At 41.1% G+C, this 18,594-nt stretch overlaps 1 protein-coding gene across 5 annotated transcripts; it reads left to right on the forward strand.

Annotated features, from left to right (window-relative positions):
- Positions 1 to 13,442, forward strand: CEP55 (centrosomal protein 55). 5 transcript variants are annotated; one of them, XM_082223809.1, is made up of 10 exons: positions 4 to 221; positions 2,692 to 2,883; positions 3,202 to 3,486; positions 5,997 to 6,056; positions 8,992 to 9,133; positions 10,311 to 10,615; positions 11,351 to 11,422; positions 12,200 to 12,325; positions 12,458 to 12,687; positions 13,083 to 13,442. In XM_082223809.1, exons 2-9 carry the CDS (start codon positions 2,725 to 2,727, stop codon positions 12,665 to 12,667), a joined length of 1,359 nt encoding a protein of 452 aa, XP_082079935.1. In that variant the 5' UTR covers positions 4 to 221; positions 2,692 to 2,724; the 3' UTR covers positions 12,668 to 12,687; positions 13,083 to 13,442. The 5 variants fall into 5 exon arrangements, with proteins under 5 accessions (XP_082079937.1, XP_082079936.1, XP_082079938.1 ...); XM_082223811.1 differs by having other exon boundaries at positions 1 to 221; positions 12,461 to 13,442; XM_082223810.1 differs by having other exon boundaries at positions 2 to 221; positions 10,314 to 10,615; positions 12,458 to 13,442.
- Positions 13,443 to 18,594: the final 5,152 nt, after the last annotated feature.

Below are 18,594 nucleotides of genomic sequence, written 5' to 3' on the forward strand. Positions count from 1 at the left end.
TTCAAACTCCCGGAAGCAAGCGCTCGGGCGGGGCCGGGTTCGAAGAGGAGCGGTAAAGCGGCTCCCCCCCTCCGCGTCCCTCCCGGAGAGGTGGAAGGAAGGGAGGGGCGGCGGCGGCGCCGTTGTTGCAGCAGCCTTGACGCTGCCCTGTCCTCCCGTCGCTCGCTCGCTCGCCGGGTCTCCCCACAGCTTCGCGACCATCCGAGGCTGAAAGAAAGCGGGTAAAGGGAGCGGAGTGGGGGAGAGAGAGCTCGGCTCGGGTTGGGCGAAGGAAGGGGTGGCTTAGGGTCAGGGAGAGAAACGCGGGTCCCCAGAATATTGGGTTGGCTTCGCTGCCTTGCACCTGCTCGGCTTTTCCATAAGGCGCTCCAGGGGAGAGGGCGTTATGCTTTTGTTATTGCAGCAGGGACAAAGCAAATACTGTACATGCATGCATGCAGTGCCGGATTTACGTATAAACTAAACAAGTTATAGCTTAGGGTCCACTCCCTTGGCCCCAAAAATTTTTAAAGGAAAAACATATAACTTCTGTTATTGCCAAATGCCAATGTGTTTGCATTATTAAGTTTGTTATGAATAAAAAAATCATTTTAAGTTGGAGCTTAATCATTGTTTCACTATTAATATACTTCTTCTCAGTTCTATTTCACTATTAATATACTTCTTCTCAGTTCTATTTCACTATTAATATACTCCTGTTAATATACTTCTATTAATATGCTATTAATATACTTATATTTCAGTTCAACAATTACTTTGTTAAAATACATACTCTATTTTGTTATGTGCAAATGGCTTTAGATACCTATTAGGTCCAGAAATTACCATATAGCATATATTCAACCCAAAAAACAGCGACAATTTGTTGTTGACAAAGGACAGCTGGACATATAAAGGGCCCCATTACCTTCAGTAGCTTAGGGCCTCATCAAACCTAAATCCGGCCCTGTATACATCCACAGACCAAACACCTCTTCAGCACTGATATTCTCAGTGATGGTCCAGGATGTGTGCGATCTGCCTTATCCAGCTTTTGCCTGCCCACATAGCAAAACCTCCTCCCTATCCATCTCTTTTTTTACTTGTCCACTAAACATTTTCTAGCCACCCCAAGTTTCCTACCAAATACAATAAACGACCCTACTGTGCTGTGTGGGAGATCTGCTAAATCCGAGGTGGGTGGGTGTGATTTCTCTCCTGGAGATGAAATGACTGTACTCTTTCCTCTGTGGGACAAACAATAGTCAGGGACCAGTTTTCATTGGAGAAGTGGTGACACCGTGGGGGTTTAACATGATGGCTCTGAAGAAATTTGCAGCCTCTTGCACCTGCACTACATTTCCGGTTGTTGTTTTTTAAAAAATATCGAAGCGAAGTGTTAAGGAAGTATGCCTGCAAGTAGTGAAGGGAAGGGGGAAATAGACTATATTGTGCTTGAGCTTCAGATGGGAGAGGGATCTGATGCTGGGAGTAGCAAGCTGCATAAAATATCTGATGCCTGATTTTAGTACCTATCGTACTTTGTAACGTAACGCACCCTGGAGCTTCTGGTAGGCAAGACATTCTAATGATAATAAATCATAATAATGAGGCAAATGCTTTGAGGTGTTACAGAAGGCAGCAAATTGTTATTTAATTGAATTACTACTGTGTTGTTATTGCCAGGGATGAAGGGGAAGTACTTGTGGGATTTTGTGCCCCAGGTATCAGAATAACTTGACTTACCTTGCATACTATACAGCTTGATAGGGGGATTTTGCTGGTGGCAAAGTGTATTGTGGCAGCCATTCTCTCAGAAGTCTGCTAGTAGTTTCATATAATAATAATTTTACAGTATATAATAAAATGTATTAGTCCTTATGACCTTTCAGTACTTCCTATTTCCTTTGTGCCACATTTTCCAAGCATCACATGATGTGGGAGACACAGCTGCATTTTTTATATATTCCGTTGTGATGTTTTGTTACAGACTAGCTAAGTATTATAATTGTAACAGGGATCATAAATATTTCAGATTTTATTTTTTTGCAGTTATGTTGTTGATTATAACTATCAGCCCACAAATTCTACACATTTTTAATTTTGCTACTCTTAACTTGGGATGGAGCACTGCCTATTTCAGTGGAAATATTATGTTCTTTGAATGGGGATTTTTGTTCTATTCAAAATGTTTGTGAGTCAAACTTACTGCTATAATCCTGTTTTATGCATGTTTGGGACCAAGTGTGGTATATTCAATTAAACATTTGAGCAAAAGGATTAGTTGTCACACAGTGGTACTTCCTCCCCCCCCCCACTTTCCTCCCTTGTGCACCCTTCATTGCCTCCAAATCTGCTTTAGAGGATTAGGGGAACTCCAGAACAGATTTAGGGAGGGGAGAAGGAGAGAATGTTCCTTTGCCCAGTGCGAAATCCTAGCATTGAAGGAAAGTTCTCCATAGTGCTACACTGACTACAACTCTATGGCTTCAAATTTTTAAAATAATTTCTATAGAGGAAGTCCCAGTGAATTTGGTTAGACTTCTGAATAAGCTTGCTTAAGATCAGGCTGAAAGACGAGTTATTCAGCTTATTTAATGAGACTTGAATTGAGGCTTTATTACAAGCCACTTTGGACACTGCAATGAAACATACATAATGCAAGGACAGAAGAGGCTGTTCCTTCAATGGTACCTGGTTATTTATTTTTAGAAAATCTGAAGGACATCAAAGGACATCAAAGAGATGAATATCGGCAAGTGGGGATTGAAGTCTGGTGATTCCAAATCTGAATCTGAGTTGCAGGTATATAAGAAAGAGAATGCAGCCCTTAAAAAATCTTTGGAAGACCTCACTAAGGGCAAAAGAAAAATGATGCCAGAAGAAAGGAACAGATTCCTGGAGGTGATATAAACATTTCTGCATGCAAAACTTCCTGTCTTGTGCTGTTAACTGTAAAGGAATCGTTGAAGATTTAACAAATGAAGTGATTTTGTATTGCATATTACTTAAAATCTGAATGTTAATTTTGAACCTTTAAAGTGTCTTCTCTCTCAAAGTCAGAACTAGGGAGATAACAGTTACTTTGCTACAAAACACCAATTATACCATCATAGTTGCTAACAGTACCAGTATGATTGCTTGCCCTGTACAATTAAGAATATTTTATTTCAAAATTGGCTTGTTAACTGTGATAATATGCTTGCTTACATTTTCATGTAGAGAATACTTGCCCTTGAAACAGAAAATGCAAAATGTAATAATATCCTTGGAGAGAAAAATCAAGAAATTCAGCTCCTGAAAGACAAGCTGAAGATCAAAAGTAAAAATGGTGATGTTACTTCTCTGCTTAGTCAACTAGAAGAGAAAACACGGGAAGTGGCAAAGAGAGAACAGCTACTTCATTCCCTCTCAGAAGAGGTGGATCGGTTGAAAAACCAGTTATCTGCAGTTACTACAGATTGTTCAGACCTTGAAAATAGAGCTAATAATGTGCAGATTTCCCAGGTAAGTTATTATGGCTGTTGCTCTATATTTATTACCCCGCCATTTTCCACGACAGGACAAACGACAGCTTACAGATACAAATGAGACGTGCTTAAAGCATAGAAAACAATTTAAAAATAATTAAACATTGATAGAATTAAAGCTATATACACATATAAAATATATGAAAGCCATACCATTTACAATTAAAACAGCATTAGCTTGATGTTCTTGATGGTAAGAGCAGTGTGACAATGGAACCAACTGCCTACAGTGGTGGTGAGTTGTTGTTGTTGTTTTTGCATTAGGCCTTCAAATAGAGGCTGGGCAGCCATCTATTAGGGATGCTCTAACTCTGGAATTCCTGCACTGAGCAGGGGGTTGGGTTAGGTGGCTTACGGGGCCATAGTCGCGGTCGACCGTATGGGCATCCCTGTTCTAATTGATGCATAGCACCAGCTTAGACCAAATTCTTTTAACATAAGAAGCATAAAAAGAGCCTGATGGATCAGGCCAATGGCCCATCTAGTCCTTCATCCTGTTCTCGCAGTGGCCTGTGGGAAACACGCAAGCACTCTGCCTACCTGCTAATCCCAGCAACTGGCATTCGGAGACATACTGCCTCCGACAGTGAAGGTAAAACACAGCCATTGTGGCTAACGGCCTTTGATAGGCTTATCCTCCACCAAATTGTCCAATCTCCTTGTAAAGCCATTGCTGTCTCCTGCTGGAGCAAGTCCCACAATTTAACAGCTTTGCTAGCCCGTTAGCATTGCTAACATCAGATAACATTAGTAATCTCCAGTTTGGTAAATGGAATGTTGTTGAGTCTGATTCCTTGCAAAAGGCTTTTGATTCGACGTAGAATATTGTGGAAAACAATTATGGCAATACCATGAAGAGAAGGTAGGTGGCAATAGAACATCAGCTACATTGTGTGAAACGGCATATACCGTGGTACCTCGATTTACGAACTTAATCTGTTCCTGAAGTCCGTTCTTAAACCACACTTTCCCTAATGAGTCCTCCCGCCGCTGGTGCCCTTCCACCGTTCAGATTCTGTTTGTAGACTGAGGTAAAGTTCGCAAACTGGAACACTACTTCCAGTTTTGCGGAGTTCGTAAACTGAATAGTTCGTAAACAGGACTGTTTGTAAACCGAGGTACCACTGTATAAGTTACAGGCTGGCTGTGTATGTTCTCAACTGGTGATCAAACATTTACAGGAAAATAAGTAAGTCCTGATATTTTAGGGCCAGCGACAAGTTAGCGCCTTGTTTAATTTTTACTATGCCATTCGGAATCCTAGTATTTAAAACACCTTGGCCGCAGTCCAATACAGAATTGAATGCACTTAAGCCCATTGATTTCAATAGCTTAAGCATACTTATGTTTATTTGGGATTGTGACTAGGATGTGCAACTGTTGAAAATGTATCTTGAACGCTGGTTACGTTCAAGTCGGATCAGCCTTGTGCTAGAAGGGAATTAATTTCTGCTAATGGGCAATATACTTACTCCTGTAGGACTGAGTTTAATAAACTCAGGGTGGGTGGGTGTTCCCCTAGTATTGCAAAAGCCCTCTGAATCCCCATTTGGGTTTGGAAAGTGCTGCAGATTGGCAAATAACTCGGTGTGTAACTTAATAGTGTCTGCTGAAAATAGTTCTGAATACCTGGAATACGAAATCTTTTGAAGTCCATTTTAGCAGGAGCACCTGTTACGTAAAAGTTGCAACTAGTGCAAAATGCACCCTCGTATGAACACAGGCCACACCAACTTTGAAGGAGTTGCACTTGTTGGTATGCTTCTGAGTCCAACTCAAGGTGCTAGTAACACATTCATTCCTAAACTGTTTGGAGCCAAAATATACAACAGAATGTCTCTTCCCTCATGGTTGTCCCATCCTGGGTGAAGTAGAGGGATTGGGTGTAGGGGTTTTTATGTTGTCATCTTCCCCCACCTCTGGAACAATCTGTCCCAGAGGTGCATCTAGCACTGCATTAATACCTTTGTTCTAGTTGCTGAAGGTGTGCCATGCTGCAAAAGCATTTGTAAAACTAGTTTTCTATGAAGAATATCCTGTATTGCTGCCATGGTGCTTGCTTCAAGTGTATTGGCTGAATCATGTTGCATTTTAATTGGTTTTTATGTAATGATGATGTGTAATATTTTATATTCTTTGGGGATGTAGTTGGTCAGAGCAATCAAAGCCATATCACTGGAGCTTAATCAAAGGAATCTGAGAGTTTGGGGGCATATCCCATAGTGAATTTAATGAAGTTTTTCTATTGCAGGTAGTTCCTTTTCGACCCACAATACAGAAGAAAATAATTCTTCAGAAGATATTTGATGTAGTGCGCATAAGAAGTCAATTGGCTTTTTAAAACGATGCTTTCCCTATTACATAGAACAAGTTGGTCTTAGAAGAATGCATGCTGTGATGTGGTTGTATATATTCTTGTCTAAAAATAAGAGACATGTACACCCAGCCTAGCAAAATTAAACTGTTGAACTGGTTTGTGTTTTGCAGGAAACTGCTATAAACTGCACTGGAACACCAGCAAATGAAGTTGAAATCCAACTGAAAGATGTAAGATTCTTTTTAAAATGACACTGTGTGTGTGTGTGTGTGTGTGTGTGTGTGTGTGTGTGTGTACTACTGAAGAGAAATACCTAATAGTTCAGGCCAATCCCTTGCATGTTTACTTGGAAGCAAGTTCTACGTCCTCAAAACGGGGCTTTCTCCCAAATAGATGTGTATGGTAGAGGTCAGTGACAGAACATCTGATTGCAGGCAGAATGTTGCAGATTCAAACCTTGGCATTTCCAGGTGGGGCTGGGAGGGACCCACATTTGAAGCTCTGCTAGCCATTGTAGACAATAATGAGCTAGATGGACCCATGTTATCCCTGTGAATAAGGCAGCTTCCTATGTAAACCTAAGCGTGCAAGAAGTGGAACCACCATGCTAGATTAGACTATTGTCTAGTCCAGATTTACATTCACAAGCATCTGGCTGCGTTTGGGAGACTGCTCAGAACTTGAAAGCAACAGCTCCAGCCCATTATTCACCCGCAACTTCACATAAGAATTAGTTCCCAGACAGGTGACGCAGATATGAAATGGTACTTTACGGGCTGCTTTGCATTAAAATGCAAGTAACCTTTCAGACGTTAGCAGTGTTCTAGCTGGCATTGTAAGTGACACTTCTAATTATACTTGTGCCGCAGAAATGTGAATTGGCAATGTTTAGAGTGCTGTGTTTGGACCATGTTCAGATCTCTACTTGGTCTCCTCACTTGGGGTGGGGGCAGGATTCAGTGAGCTATACCTGCTTCCATGAGTCTCCTTTACTTGACCATAAATGAGAATTATACAGCCCAGCATTTCTTCAAAAAATGTTGCACAAACTAGTAACTGTGACTGGCTTGTGGGATTGTCTCAGCACTGCACCACAGATGACGCCCTATGGATAGGTTGTGCCAAGTTTATGTTCAGGTGTTTTACGATTCCTTCAAAGAAGGGCAAATTTCCCCAATCAAGCTTTATGTGATGAATGTGTTGTGGAAAGAAGAATTGTTGGTTTATTTTTGTACTTATTATGCATTTTTAGTTTTTAATATTGTAACTTCCCTACGATCTACAGATGACTCCTTGTATTTAGTCACCAGGGCGTTTACATGCAGACCAAATTTTTCTGATCTCTTGGGCATCTGCCATTGCTCACTTGCTCCGATGGAGCCACTGCCCTACCTGTGTCATGGCTTCATTCCTTGCTACACACCTGCATCTAAGTATGCTTAATACTGTGCATCTTTTAGAATTATTATTTTTTAAAGCAAAAGGGACAGTGACAGGCGAACAAACTCTGCATTTCCCTCCATGGGTGTGAAATAATACAAAATAATGTTTCAAGACTGACATTTACCTTTTGACCTTGTATAAGCCTCTGCTACTACACTCTCAGTAAACTAGCAATTAGAGTGGTTAATTGTATAGAAATGCATATCTCGAAGCTTGAACTGTTGCATACAGTTGTAGGCAAGCCTCAGGACTGAATGCCTATGATTTTGGGCAGTGTCCAATGAAGTAGTTCTGTTATCACAAGGATTTATGGCTGCACAACAGAACTTTCCCTCCCTACACACCCTAACTAAATTTGCTCTGGAGGATTGGGGGAACACCCAGAGCAGTCTAGGCAGTGCGCAGAAGAGAGGCAGGGAAAGTCACATTGTTTGGGTGGAAGCCCTTGTGCTAACAGACTACTTTGTTGGATGCTGCCCTTTATTTTGCTGTAGCTAACTTTTCCATATGTCAAATACACACACACACACAAACACAAAAATAGTATTGTGAGCCTTGGAAGAAAGTATATAATGCCCCCTAACTGCAGCCACTGGGATGCATACAAACTACTCCAGAAATTAAAAACCATTTTGAAGACTGTTCAATATGACTTGGGAGGTGGTGGTTCAAGAAAAAGTCAAATTTCACTGCGCTAGCACAAGCCTGTTTTGCGGGCCCAAGTAGTTCTTTGGATCCTGGCCAAAGTTAACGTAGAAAGGAGATTTACCAGGTAGCACAGGTACAGACTGTTTGGGCTGCACGGAGCCATAAATTTTTATAGGTCTTGGAATAGGAAACGCAACCTCCTACCACGCTTTTGTAACTGCTTTGCCTGTACATAGCCAACTTCACAGCTTGTTTGGGGTGCCTATTTTTCTTTAACACTCAAAATATGCAATTATATTGTAAAATAATAATTTGCTGATCTTATTAAAACAGCATAATTAACTCTTGGAATCGTATGTTGAAGCAAAAATCTTGAAGCTTCATAATGTGAATAAGTGTGGTTTCAGTAGCACTGTCATCGTTAGAAGTGAATCTTAAGAATAATACTTGCTTAAAAGTGCTTTGGAAAATCTCTCAAGTAGCTTCTGTTTCCTGGAGTATTTCACAATCTGTATTGTTTGCAAGAGATAACCAATGACATCAGCAGATGGTATGCCTATACTCGCCCTATCTTTACAAGGTTTTCCTGATCTTAAATAAAAGCTGATCTGGTTGTTTGATTAAAAGTAAGTTCATTTATGTGTATTTAGTTTCTGACACTGCGAATCACTTTGAGTAAAACATGTGATGGCAGCACCTCTTAATACCCAAAGGGTGCTTCTCAGATTTAGGGGAGTGCTCCTTGGTGGTATTAGGCATGTTTTATTAGGTTGATAACAGCTAAACACCTCTTGCATGAATAAAAGCAAAAACAGGCATGTGTGAGTGATTGACGGAAATTCCAAGGTACACCTTGCAGTCAAAGTAAAGTTGAATTTTATTTATTAAAACTTGTGTTCGCATGATCTTTAACAGTTAAATATTTCAAAATTGGTAGAAAGCATAAAGTTGAAAAACACAGTCTTCTTTAGGCTGAGGCGCCTGTGCCAAGTAGGATGCTTACAGAAAGGTAACTTATCAATACTTTCCTTGAAGCAACTCTTAACCAACTTACTTATTATCTTCCCTCTCAAGGCTCTGGAGAAAAACCAGCAGTGGCTAATATATGACCAACAGCGAGAAGCCTACGTTCAGAGCCTTGTGGCAAGGCTCTTTGAACTGGAACAGCAGCTGGAAACTGTTAACCAGCACCAACCAAATGAAACCAGGGCAGAAGGTATCAGCTGGCTTTTCTTCAGGCTCAACAGATTGCACGACAAAGTAGTTTATATGGAGAAAGATATCCCAGATCACTTTTCTGGTTTTAGCTATGAACACTTACAAGCATAAAACTAAATTAAATTATCACTCTTTTTGGATACTTATACACGTCCTGTAAAAATAAAATAAAAAATGGTGTACAAATATATACTGATCGTTGCTTAGCTGCGAATCATGGGTGTTGGGATAAATAAATATTGAGTTGTCTTGGCATTGCTCAAGTCACCAGCATGTGACATTCGTTTTTGTAGCAGATATATGAAGTTGTTTTGTAGGTGTGGATTTTAAAGCATGGATAATTAGAAAAATATACGACTCTTATGGAGTGTGTGCATCTCTTAAGAACTAGCTACTTCTGTAGAGCAGAAACTTGTGGAGAAACTTCTTGATAACAGGTCATTGGCACATGTTACCTTACAGTTTGCTTGCCTGTGCTGATTTCATATCCATCAAATACATAGTGTCTGGTTTCTTCCTGGAAACCGATCAGTTTTCTCTTGTTACTGTAAAACATGCTCATTAAGCATCTGGTGGTTTTTAGCTGATTTAGATCTATAATCTGGCTGTAGCGCTGTGAGGAAGTCTGTCCCACGATTAGCTTCATGGTGGTTCTGTGAGTCCTCAGTCATCAAAGGGATGGACTTCATGGAATCATCAGGAAGTGATGGGGCTAGCCTTGTCCTCTGATAATGTCAGAAAAAGGCATCTGCCTTGGTCCTATTCAAAACTTTTGCCAAGTTGCTTGAGGGCTAGAGTTGGGGGCCCTTCATGGTGCCATTGCTGCTTAGCCCCGGCAGCTTGGCTGTGTAGAGTCTGCTGAACATAGAAGGGACCCTTCTTTCCCCTCCCGAGGAATTGCAAGATTGCCACATAGTGGCGTGGATTGGATCTGCCCCTATCCTGGTATAGAATATGTTCTTTTTTAACAACGTATTAGTGTCTTAAATTTCCTTCTGAGTAAGTTTGAATAAGGAAATACAGCTTACTGCGAGGGGCAAGGCAGAGTCTAGAATAAGGCTGTTCATTTTTGTTTACAAATACGTTCTGTGGGTGCGAGTTTGCTAAGGATCTTTGTTGAAGCATCCCCCCCCCCACATTTTTCTCTTCCATGTTCTGTTGTGGGTTCCTACCAGAAGATAAGCAGAGATATTACGAGCAGTTGTTGCTAGCCGCCAGAAATGATCTAGAGACAGAAAGGCGTTCCGTAGCCCAGCTGCATTCTGACCTGATTGAATTCAAAAGGAAGTATGACGAAGCCAAGCAGGAGGTGATGAATTTAAATAGTCTACTAAAGTCGCACAAGCAGGCTGACATTCAGACTCTTCAGGACGAAAACAACCTCAAAGGGCAGATGCTGCAGAGGCTTACTCAAGAAAATGAAGTGACCAGAGACCAGCTTGAGGAAGAAAGGAAACGAACGCAAGCACTCTCATCTCAGGTTGGTATATAGGGGAGTTGCTGACTTCACTTTCACAACTTACACATTTATGGAGTTGGGGTGGAAGGTGACCTCCTAGCCCAATATGATCCCTACCCCTTTCCCCCTCCATAATTCAAGGGGCTGCGAATTATATCAGATGCACATATAAATGTGGTAAGTGCCAGTGCTGATTAGCCACACCGCATTGCTTTCAAAGGAATGTGCATTTCAAGGGCCCTTACCACTGAAATCAACCAAGTGTGGACAGGCAGCATCTATACTTGGATACCTGTCCTATATTGCAATACGTGCTTCCATGCATTGGTCTCCTTGGGTGTGAGTTGAGCAAAGAAACATTGGGGGGGGGGGGAGGCAGCAGGAAAAGGAGGAAACCACTGTTCTCTACCCTGTTCCTTTTTCTTAGGTGAGATGCATAACCAAGTAGAAGCAAAATATGGTTAATTTAATTTATTACCCGCCCTTCACTCTGAAGTCCCAGGGTGGGTCACAACACTTTAAAATGCAACAATAAAAACAATATAAAACACAATTTCAACAAAAGGGTTGTTCCTAAAAATACTTGTTCAGCATGCTTAAAAACTTTTAAAAGCAAGGAACCTGGAGTAGCAGCTCTACCATCTTACCGGTAAGGATGTATAAAACCAATGAAAACCCATGGATTTACATAGGTTGATTATTTGAAACCACCTTATAGAATTGTCTTGTTAATATAGTCTTTTACACGTGATATAGGTTGAGATGCTTCAGAGATCTTTGCTAAAACAGCAGGAAGAACACACAAGGATAACAGCTTTGGAACAGCAGGTACCAGGTTACACACTATTATTTTAATGGCACTTTTCAGTCAGAACTAAAGCCCATAGGTATAATATTCATGTTAATATTTTAGGCAGTTTTATTACAATACAAGCAAGTAAGCTGTTCTTCCTCGTATTGAGATATATTGTGCATTTTTCATGATAGCGATTTGTCTTGGTACTTACTGCTGATAGGAAAGTTTTGAACTAAGTGAGAATTTAAAATCCATTCATCATTTAATTGGCATCCCTCTGTAGAATCTCTACTCATTTAATTCTATGGTTATGGTAGTGAGGTTTTTTGAAATATTAAAGGACTTAACAACTTTGTGTGTACATGCAGTAAGGTAAAGGGGGAGGGAGCTGGCGTACAGCTTCCGGGTCATGTGGCCAGCATGACTAAGCCGCTTCTGGCGAACCAGAGCAGCGCATGGAAACGCCGTTTACCTTCCCGCCAGAGCGGTACCTTTTTATCTACTTGCACTTTGACGTGCTTTCGAACTGCTAGGTTGGCAGGAGCTGGGACAGAGCAATGGGAGCTCACCCGCCGACCTGATTGGCAAGTCCTAGGCTCTGTGGTTTAACCCACAGTGCCACCCATGTCCCCGTACATGCAGTAGCAGAACATTAAAAATACATTGCACGAACCCTTCAAAATAGGCTTTAATTTATTTATTTGCTTTAGATCCAACCTTTTGTTTTCCTAAGGAGCTCATGTAATTATAGCATGAAATCCGGCGTGTGTAATAGACTCTCTGGTTTTTCTCCCAATGTTTCTTGCCAGATCCAGGCATGCACATCCGATTTTGAGAATGAGAAGCTCGACCGTCAGAACTTGCAGCATCAGTTGAGCAAAGTCCTTAAGGAGCTGCGCAAGGCAAGGGACCAAATAACTCGCCTTGAGCCCTCAGTGAGTAGTACTGTGTTTCTAGAGTCATTGGGTGGAATTCAGTGTAGTGCTAAGAAGATTGGCTGGACCTATAAAGGGATATTACTAATTTGTAGTGGGAAATATTTAGATGCACCACTTCATTTTTTTCAGAAGCTTCCAGAGTGTGGAGGATGTACAGAAGTCTTGCACAACTTCCAGGCTGCCTTTGAAGACAAGCTGACAATACAGAACAAATGTCCTTCACCCAAACGTTCAAATCTTCTTGATGAAAGTTTCCTGGAGTGCCCCAAATGTAAAGCACAATACCCTACAAGCCAGCATAGGGAGCTGTTAGCCCATATTGACTTCTGTGCAGATTAAATACAAGGACAAACTTGTAGGTATGTCTTGTCGCTCCCATGTATTTTTAACAGAAAATAATGGCTTGTTAAAAAAAAAAGCAGCAAGATTCTAAAGGACCACAGTTACTATTCCCATGATGTGCACTTCTGTTCTCATTATTATTATTTTACAAAGGGTTAGTCCTTGACAGTATCTACGAAAACAGGAAACAGTTTTGTTTTAGAGTGGTAATGTAAATTCTAAACTACTGATTGTGCCATATTTGCACAGCCGGAGCCAGTAGAAATGGTTTGATTTTATTTTCCATGACCAGATACCCCCATACAAATAGTCAACAAAATTACTGCCAAACATTCCTGTTTCGATCTTAAAGATATATGTAGTTTGTTTTACTGGATTAATATTTTCTGCTTTATATATCGTCTGTTTCCAGAAATGCATTTTCAGAATCTTGGGGCAGAAAGGAAAATGTTTCTAATATATGAGTCTCTGTGAGGATTTAGCCCACCCGAGGGAATGTGTGACGACAATTGCGTGTAGCAGAAAAATTTACATAGTACCTCTTCTACCTTCCATCAAACATTTTGTGTGTGTGTGTGCAGAAAAAAAAGAGTGAACCCAAAATTCAGAGCATCAGGGTGCCTCTTAAGACTGTTGCAGCCATTTTGTTTGCTTGAAATACACTCCTGTTTGCACTCTGCTATCCCACAGCTAAAAGCTGGGGATATAATTTATCAGGGAACCTGTATGAGGAAATGGTTTTTAAATGAATAAAACAGAATTGGCTATGCCACCAACGCTCTCTGTGTCTTTTTTTAATAGCTGGTGAACGTTAAGGCAAATCAAACAGCTAGGCAAATTGTATCTATGTATGCAGTGGTGTGTTTCTCAGACTTCATGAAATCATCCTCTCCTATGCCCTAAAATACACGAGATCACCTTCATTTGCCTTCAGTTCCTCACCCCTGCTTTGCCACTTCCTTAACTCTTCTCATTATGCCACCTCCCCAGCCTAAGTTAACTTGACTGTAAACAGTCACTGCTCGTTCTCAGAAATCCCATTGGGGTGTAATGCCTTATATTTTGGAAATTCCCGTGCCTTGTGTTTGTAAAATCGCTACCCAATTTGGCATGCAAACTGTTTGCAATGAATCACCTTGCAGGTATTGCACCCCAATCTGGAAACAGATATTGTTGGTTGTATGGCGCTAGGTGAACAGATGCCAAACTAGAGACCATGCTACAAGAAAAACGTCCTATCTTGCAATCTCGCCAGACAAAACTGGCTAGTACAGTTCTAAAGTTTGGATTTGGCCAGGCTCATGTTCAGACGTGCTTTGATCTTGACTGGTTTGTGGTAGAGCAAGCGTGAGCTCCAGCCCCCAGGGCCACCACACTTAGCACTGCACTCGACTCCTGCCCAGCCCAGCCCACTCTCCAGAAACCTTTTAGCAACAAAGCATTGAACAGAAGGCTGCCTTCAAGTAACAAAGGTTTTTCAGACTGGTTGTGTTGTACGGGTTTTAGCTTTTTTAAAAAATTGTCATTATTTTAAAAATAATGTTTTCTTTACAATGTTAATAATAATAATAATAATAATTTATTATTTGTACCCCGCCCATCTGGCTGGGTTTCCCCAGACACTCTGGGCGGCTTCCACAGAAACCAAAAATACAGTAAAATGTTCTTATTTCATTTAACCTCTTATATCCCTGAAACATACGATTGCCTTAAATCAGGAGTGAACAAACATTTCAGGATCAAGTGCCACGTTTTTGGGTGGGGGGTTGTGTTTGCGGGAGGACGACATATCACAAGTGGCAAACAAGACCAATCAAGACACTCCATATCTCTCTCTCTCTCTCTCTCTCTCTCTCTCACGCACACACTCATCCATCCAAAACATTGCAAACCTGCCTTCCTTCACCAGAACCAAGCAGTGATTCCTACACAAAACTGTCAAGTTGAACCATAAGAAGAACCGCTGCAGATAAAAATCCTATCTTGAAAAACCAACAATGTCTGGAAGGGCCACTCTGACAGGGCTTTGTGCATAGGCGAATGTGCCCAGAAATGCCTGTCTCCTAGATGGACATTTTTTGTTGCTGCTTTAGAGCAGCAGCAAAATACAGTGGCTTCTTTGGTGTAAGAGAACAAAGGAGGCGGGAGGGCTGTATGCAGCCTGTAGATTGCCCATTTTCTCTTAGATTATGAGCCCCATTGGGACAGAAGGACTAATTTTACAGAAACTAAGCCCATAGGATACAGAGGAACAGAAAGTGTACTGTATGCTACTCCATTAACAGTAAATGGTACTCTCACAAAAAATTATGTATATTCTTTGTTATATGTGGTGTTGGCCTACTTGGAACACCATATTCATTGGAAAAGCATTGTTAGTAGGCTTATTTATCAGCCAGTTGGAAGACATTGTATTGTTAAAGGACTGTTGTGGGTTAGTTCCAAAATGTGCTGCTTCTCTGGAGAAAGATAGTACACTCAAGACTTCTGAGTGGAGCTGGATTCTGCAAAAAAGAAAGAAAAGTGTGTGGTATTGATTCTCCCCCAACAGAAATTCACTTTCTTGATGTAGGACAGCTTTTAACTTTCCCGAGGTTTTGGATTATTCCCATTAGCTTCAGCTAGCATGGAGCTGATGGAAATAATAGTCCAAAACAGCTGAAGGGTTGGCTAAGGCAGTGGTACAGTTTTGTGTGTTTCTATTGCCACATAATTAGGAAATTTATTTAGTAAACCAGCTGACTTTGACATTTCTCCCCTCAATGTTGCCTTCCGGAACATTGAGGCATTAGGGGTTGTCAGTGCTTTGTACTGTTCTGAAAAGAGGGCAGGCGCAAGTTTGGTATAGTATTTACCCAGGTAGCTTTCCATGGTAAAAATCTACCAAGCTTGAGCAAAAGCTAATTTTTACATGACTGGAACAAACTGACCCAGTTGGCGCACGTTAACTTCTGTCTAGCTTTCGTTACACAGAATGCAGTGGATTATGCAACTAAGTTTTGGTTTCAGATTCTCATGATAAACTCAATCTGTTCGAATATAGATTTATGATTCCCAAAGGTAAACGATAAGTAATACTAATATAACTTAATATCCTTGAATTGCCCACACACCCTACTCACAGAAACTATACTGACACTAAATAATTCAGCTTTTTATTAAAGCCTTGGAGTTCTACAACTGTATTGAAGTATTAAACAAGGATAAAGAGATGCAAGGTACCATCCCAGGTCCAAATTCTCAAGTTACTTTATAGAACATTTCATTAGTTTAGCTTTGCAGAGGTGTAACGCTGTGGCCAAAACGGTTTTGTAGCATTTCCAGTGCTAGCAAATGTAGCAATAAGTGTGTAGGCTTGTGTTGATCAGGGAGTCCCATTAGTAAGCATGTATGTATACATCTTAAACCTTTATGACAAGGATTTGGAGGCAGGGCAAGAATATGTTATACCTGTTGCCATTGGATACCTTTTCATTACTTTCATTCCTTATGCTAACTTATTGCCCAGAGGAGACTTATTACCTGGGTCCATTTAAATCTAGCTTCAGACTCAATAGAAATAATGCGACCCATAATTAAAATCCGTAGTAAAACAATTTCACCAAAACTCTCAAACATCCATAGTTCAGATGTATAATATACACGCCCAACAACATAACAGTTAAAACAGCAATCGAGCAGGAAGTTCAAGCCAGTATATCAGGGGAATACTTGTCAGAACGTGTGTTGTCAAGAGCTGACAAAATTCCTTGTATTCTGATAGTCATCAAACCGATGTTAGGATGATGGGGACTGAGAACATGTTGTTTCTCTTGTACCTCTCAGTGGCTTTATATTCGACTGGATTGTCAATTCTAGAAGGTGATGCTGGGGCTCAGCCCTGTAGCATTTACAACCTCTGCATGAAACTGTTTATAGTGAGGCTGTCTTGAGCATTCAGAGCTGAGAATCATCAAAAGTGTCAAATCAATAATGAACTGGATAAGAGTCAATAAACTGATGTTCAAAGCTGACAAGATGGAGGTACCATTGCTGTTCAGGGAGGTGGTTTCCAACATGTACAACCTTCACCTCCCCAAAGGATTTGTCTTCTGGAGAGAGACACAGATCTAGTGTTGTCCCTGGAAGTTCAGTGATATGGAACACCTTTTGCCAGCTGAAGCCATTCATAGATAGGAAGAGCTTGGCCATTAGGTGTCTATGGTTTGGCAATCTCCAGATTAAACCACTGCGACACATTGAATACAGGGGTGCCCTTGAACGTGGCAAAGACTGTTCAGAAATGGCAGTTCAGAATACAGCTGCCACAGCTGACAGGAGATGTTGGGAACATTTTTGTTGTGCTTAAACAGCTCAGCTGGCTTCTTGGTCCATTTCCAAGATCAGTCCCAAGTGCTGGTGCTTACCTTCAAGAGCCCTTATGCTGCTTCAGACTTGAAAAGCGGAAGGGGCATCTATTGCCATATCAACCTGCCTATGAACTTGGGCCATCTTTGGAATCCCTCCAGGTTTCTCTGCTATCTGAGAAGAGCTGGTTGGTAATTTGAGAGACTGCATCAGATGCCACAACACCACTGCTCCGCACCACTGCCCCCAGGCTTGCCTGTCAACCTGTTTTGATAATATTTCCAGTGCAGCGTGAGGATCTCTTTCTTTTCTCAGCCTTTTATCTGCTTTTGATTGTTTTAATGCTGGTTCCACCTGCTTTCTTATTCTTGCATGTTTTATTTTATCTGCAGACTGTGTCGTTGCCCTGGAAATACTTCCACTGAAACGTGGCATATAAATCTGTAAAACTAAAGCAAACAAAAAAGACCTAAGTCCCCATTGACTGAGCTGGGAGAATCACACAAGAGGCAACATTCCCTAAAACAAAATACATTTGTCTTAAAGCCCTCTTTAGGGAAGTTTTTAATGTCTAATGCTGTATTGTTTTTAATATTCAGTTGGAAGCCGCCCAGAGTGGCTGGGGAAACCCAGCCAGATGGGCGGGGTATAGATAAATTATTATTATTATTATTATTATTATTATTATTATTATTATTATTATTGCTAAAGTCACACAGCTAGTAATTATTGATACAGCTTGCCTGAAGAACTTAGTCTTAGTGTAGTTTTAAAGGCAACTCATGGAACAGGGAAGTGGTGCTTTGGTGCTACCCGTCACTGACCTCAGCTTAGGTCAGGTTGAACATGTTTGTTGTTCTTTTCCCTTCAACCAACCAAACAGCACTAGGATTGCTCATAGTCTTTGCCCAGGTGTGTTAACCTGTCGTCATCAAATGTTATTTTTAGGCCTCTAAGATGCAAACTGTGGGCAACATCCATGTCCATCTTGCCTGCACAACAGAAATCCACTGATGCACATCATCCATCTTCCATAAAGCCTTCCCTGCTCATTTGAAACATGCTTTGTTTATAAATGGAAATGCAGGTAATGCTGCTTCAGACCCCGAATAACATAGGTATGTTCCTCTGTTTCAGATAGTTAATAGTATGATGCAATCCTCCACACCAGGCCCTCTCTAGAACTTTAATGAGAAATACAGCACTTTAACCTGTGGGAAAGATTCTACTGAGAAACTTTAGGAGCTGGAAGAATTATTCCGCCCCCCTCTCCTAGGCCAGTGACCTACCTATTCCTGCACAACTATTTTCAAACTCAGCCAGCCTACCCTCGTCACCATGTCAACTGCTCGCCATCTGCTTCTTCATATTCAGTATATCTCTGCCATCTGTTTGCCTTAAGACGGTGAAAAAGAACTGAGCTGGCCTGCTCTTATTTGCTGCATGCAAATAAAGGACTGAATGCCTTCATGCATGGAATGCAATAAACAATTTCTTTTTCACAGCCCTTGAAGGCCAGCTGAAAAGGACTCTGCCTTCTTTATGGGTAGAGTTTAATATGTCACGCCAAACACCAC

Source organism: Podarcis vaucheri, assembly GCF_965113315.1.
Source record: "Podarcis vaucheri genome assembly, chromosome: 5".
NCBI lineage: Eukaryota > Metazoa > Chordata > Lepidosauria > Squamata > Lacertidae > Podarcis > Podarcis vaucheri.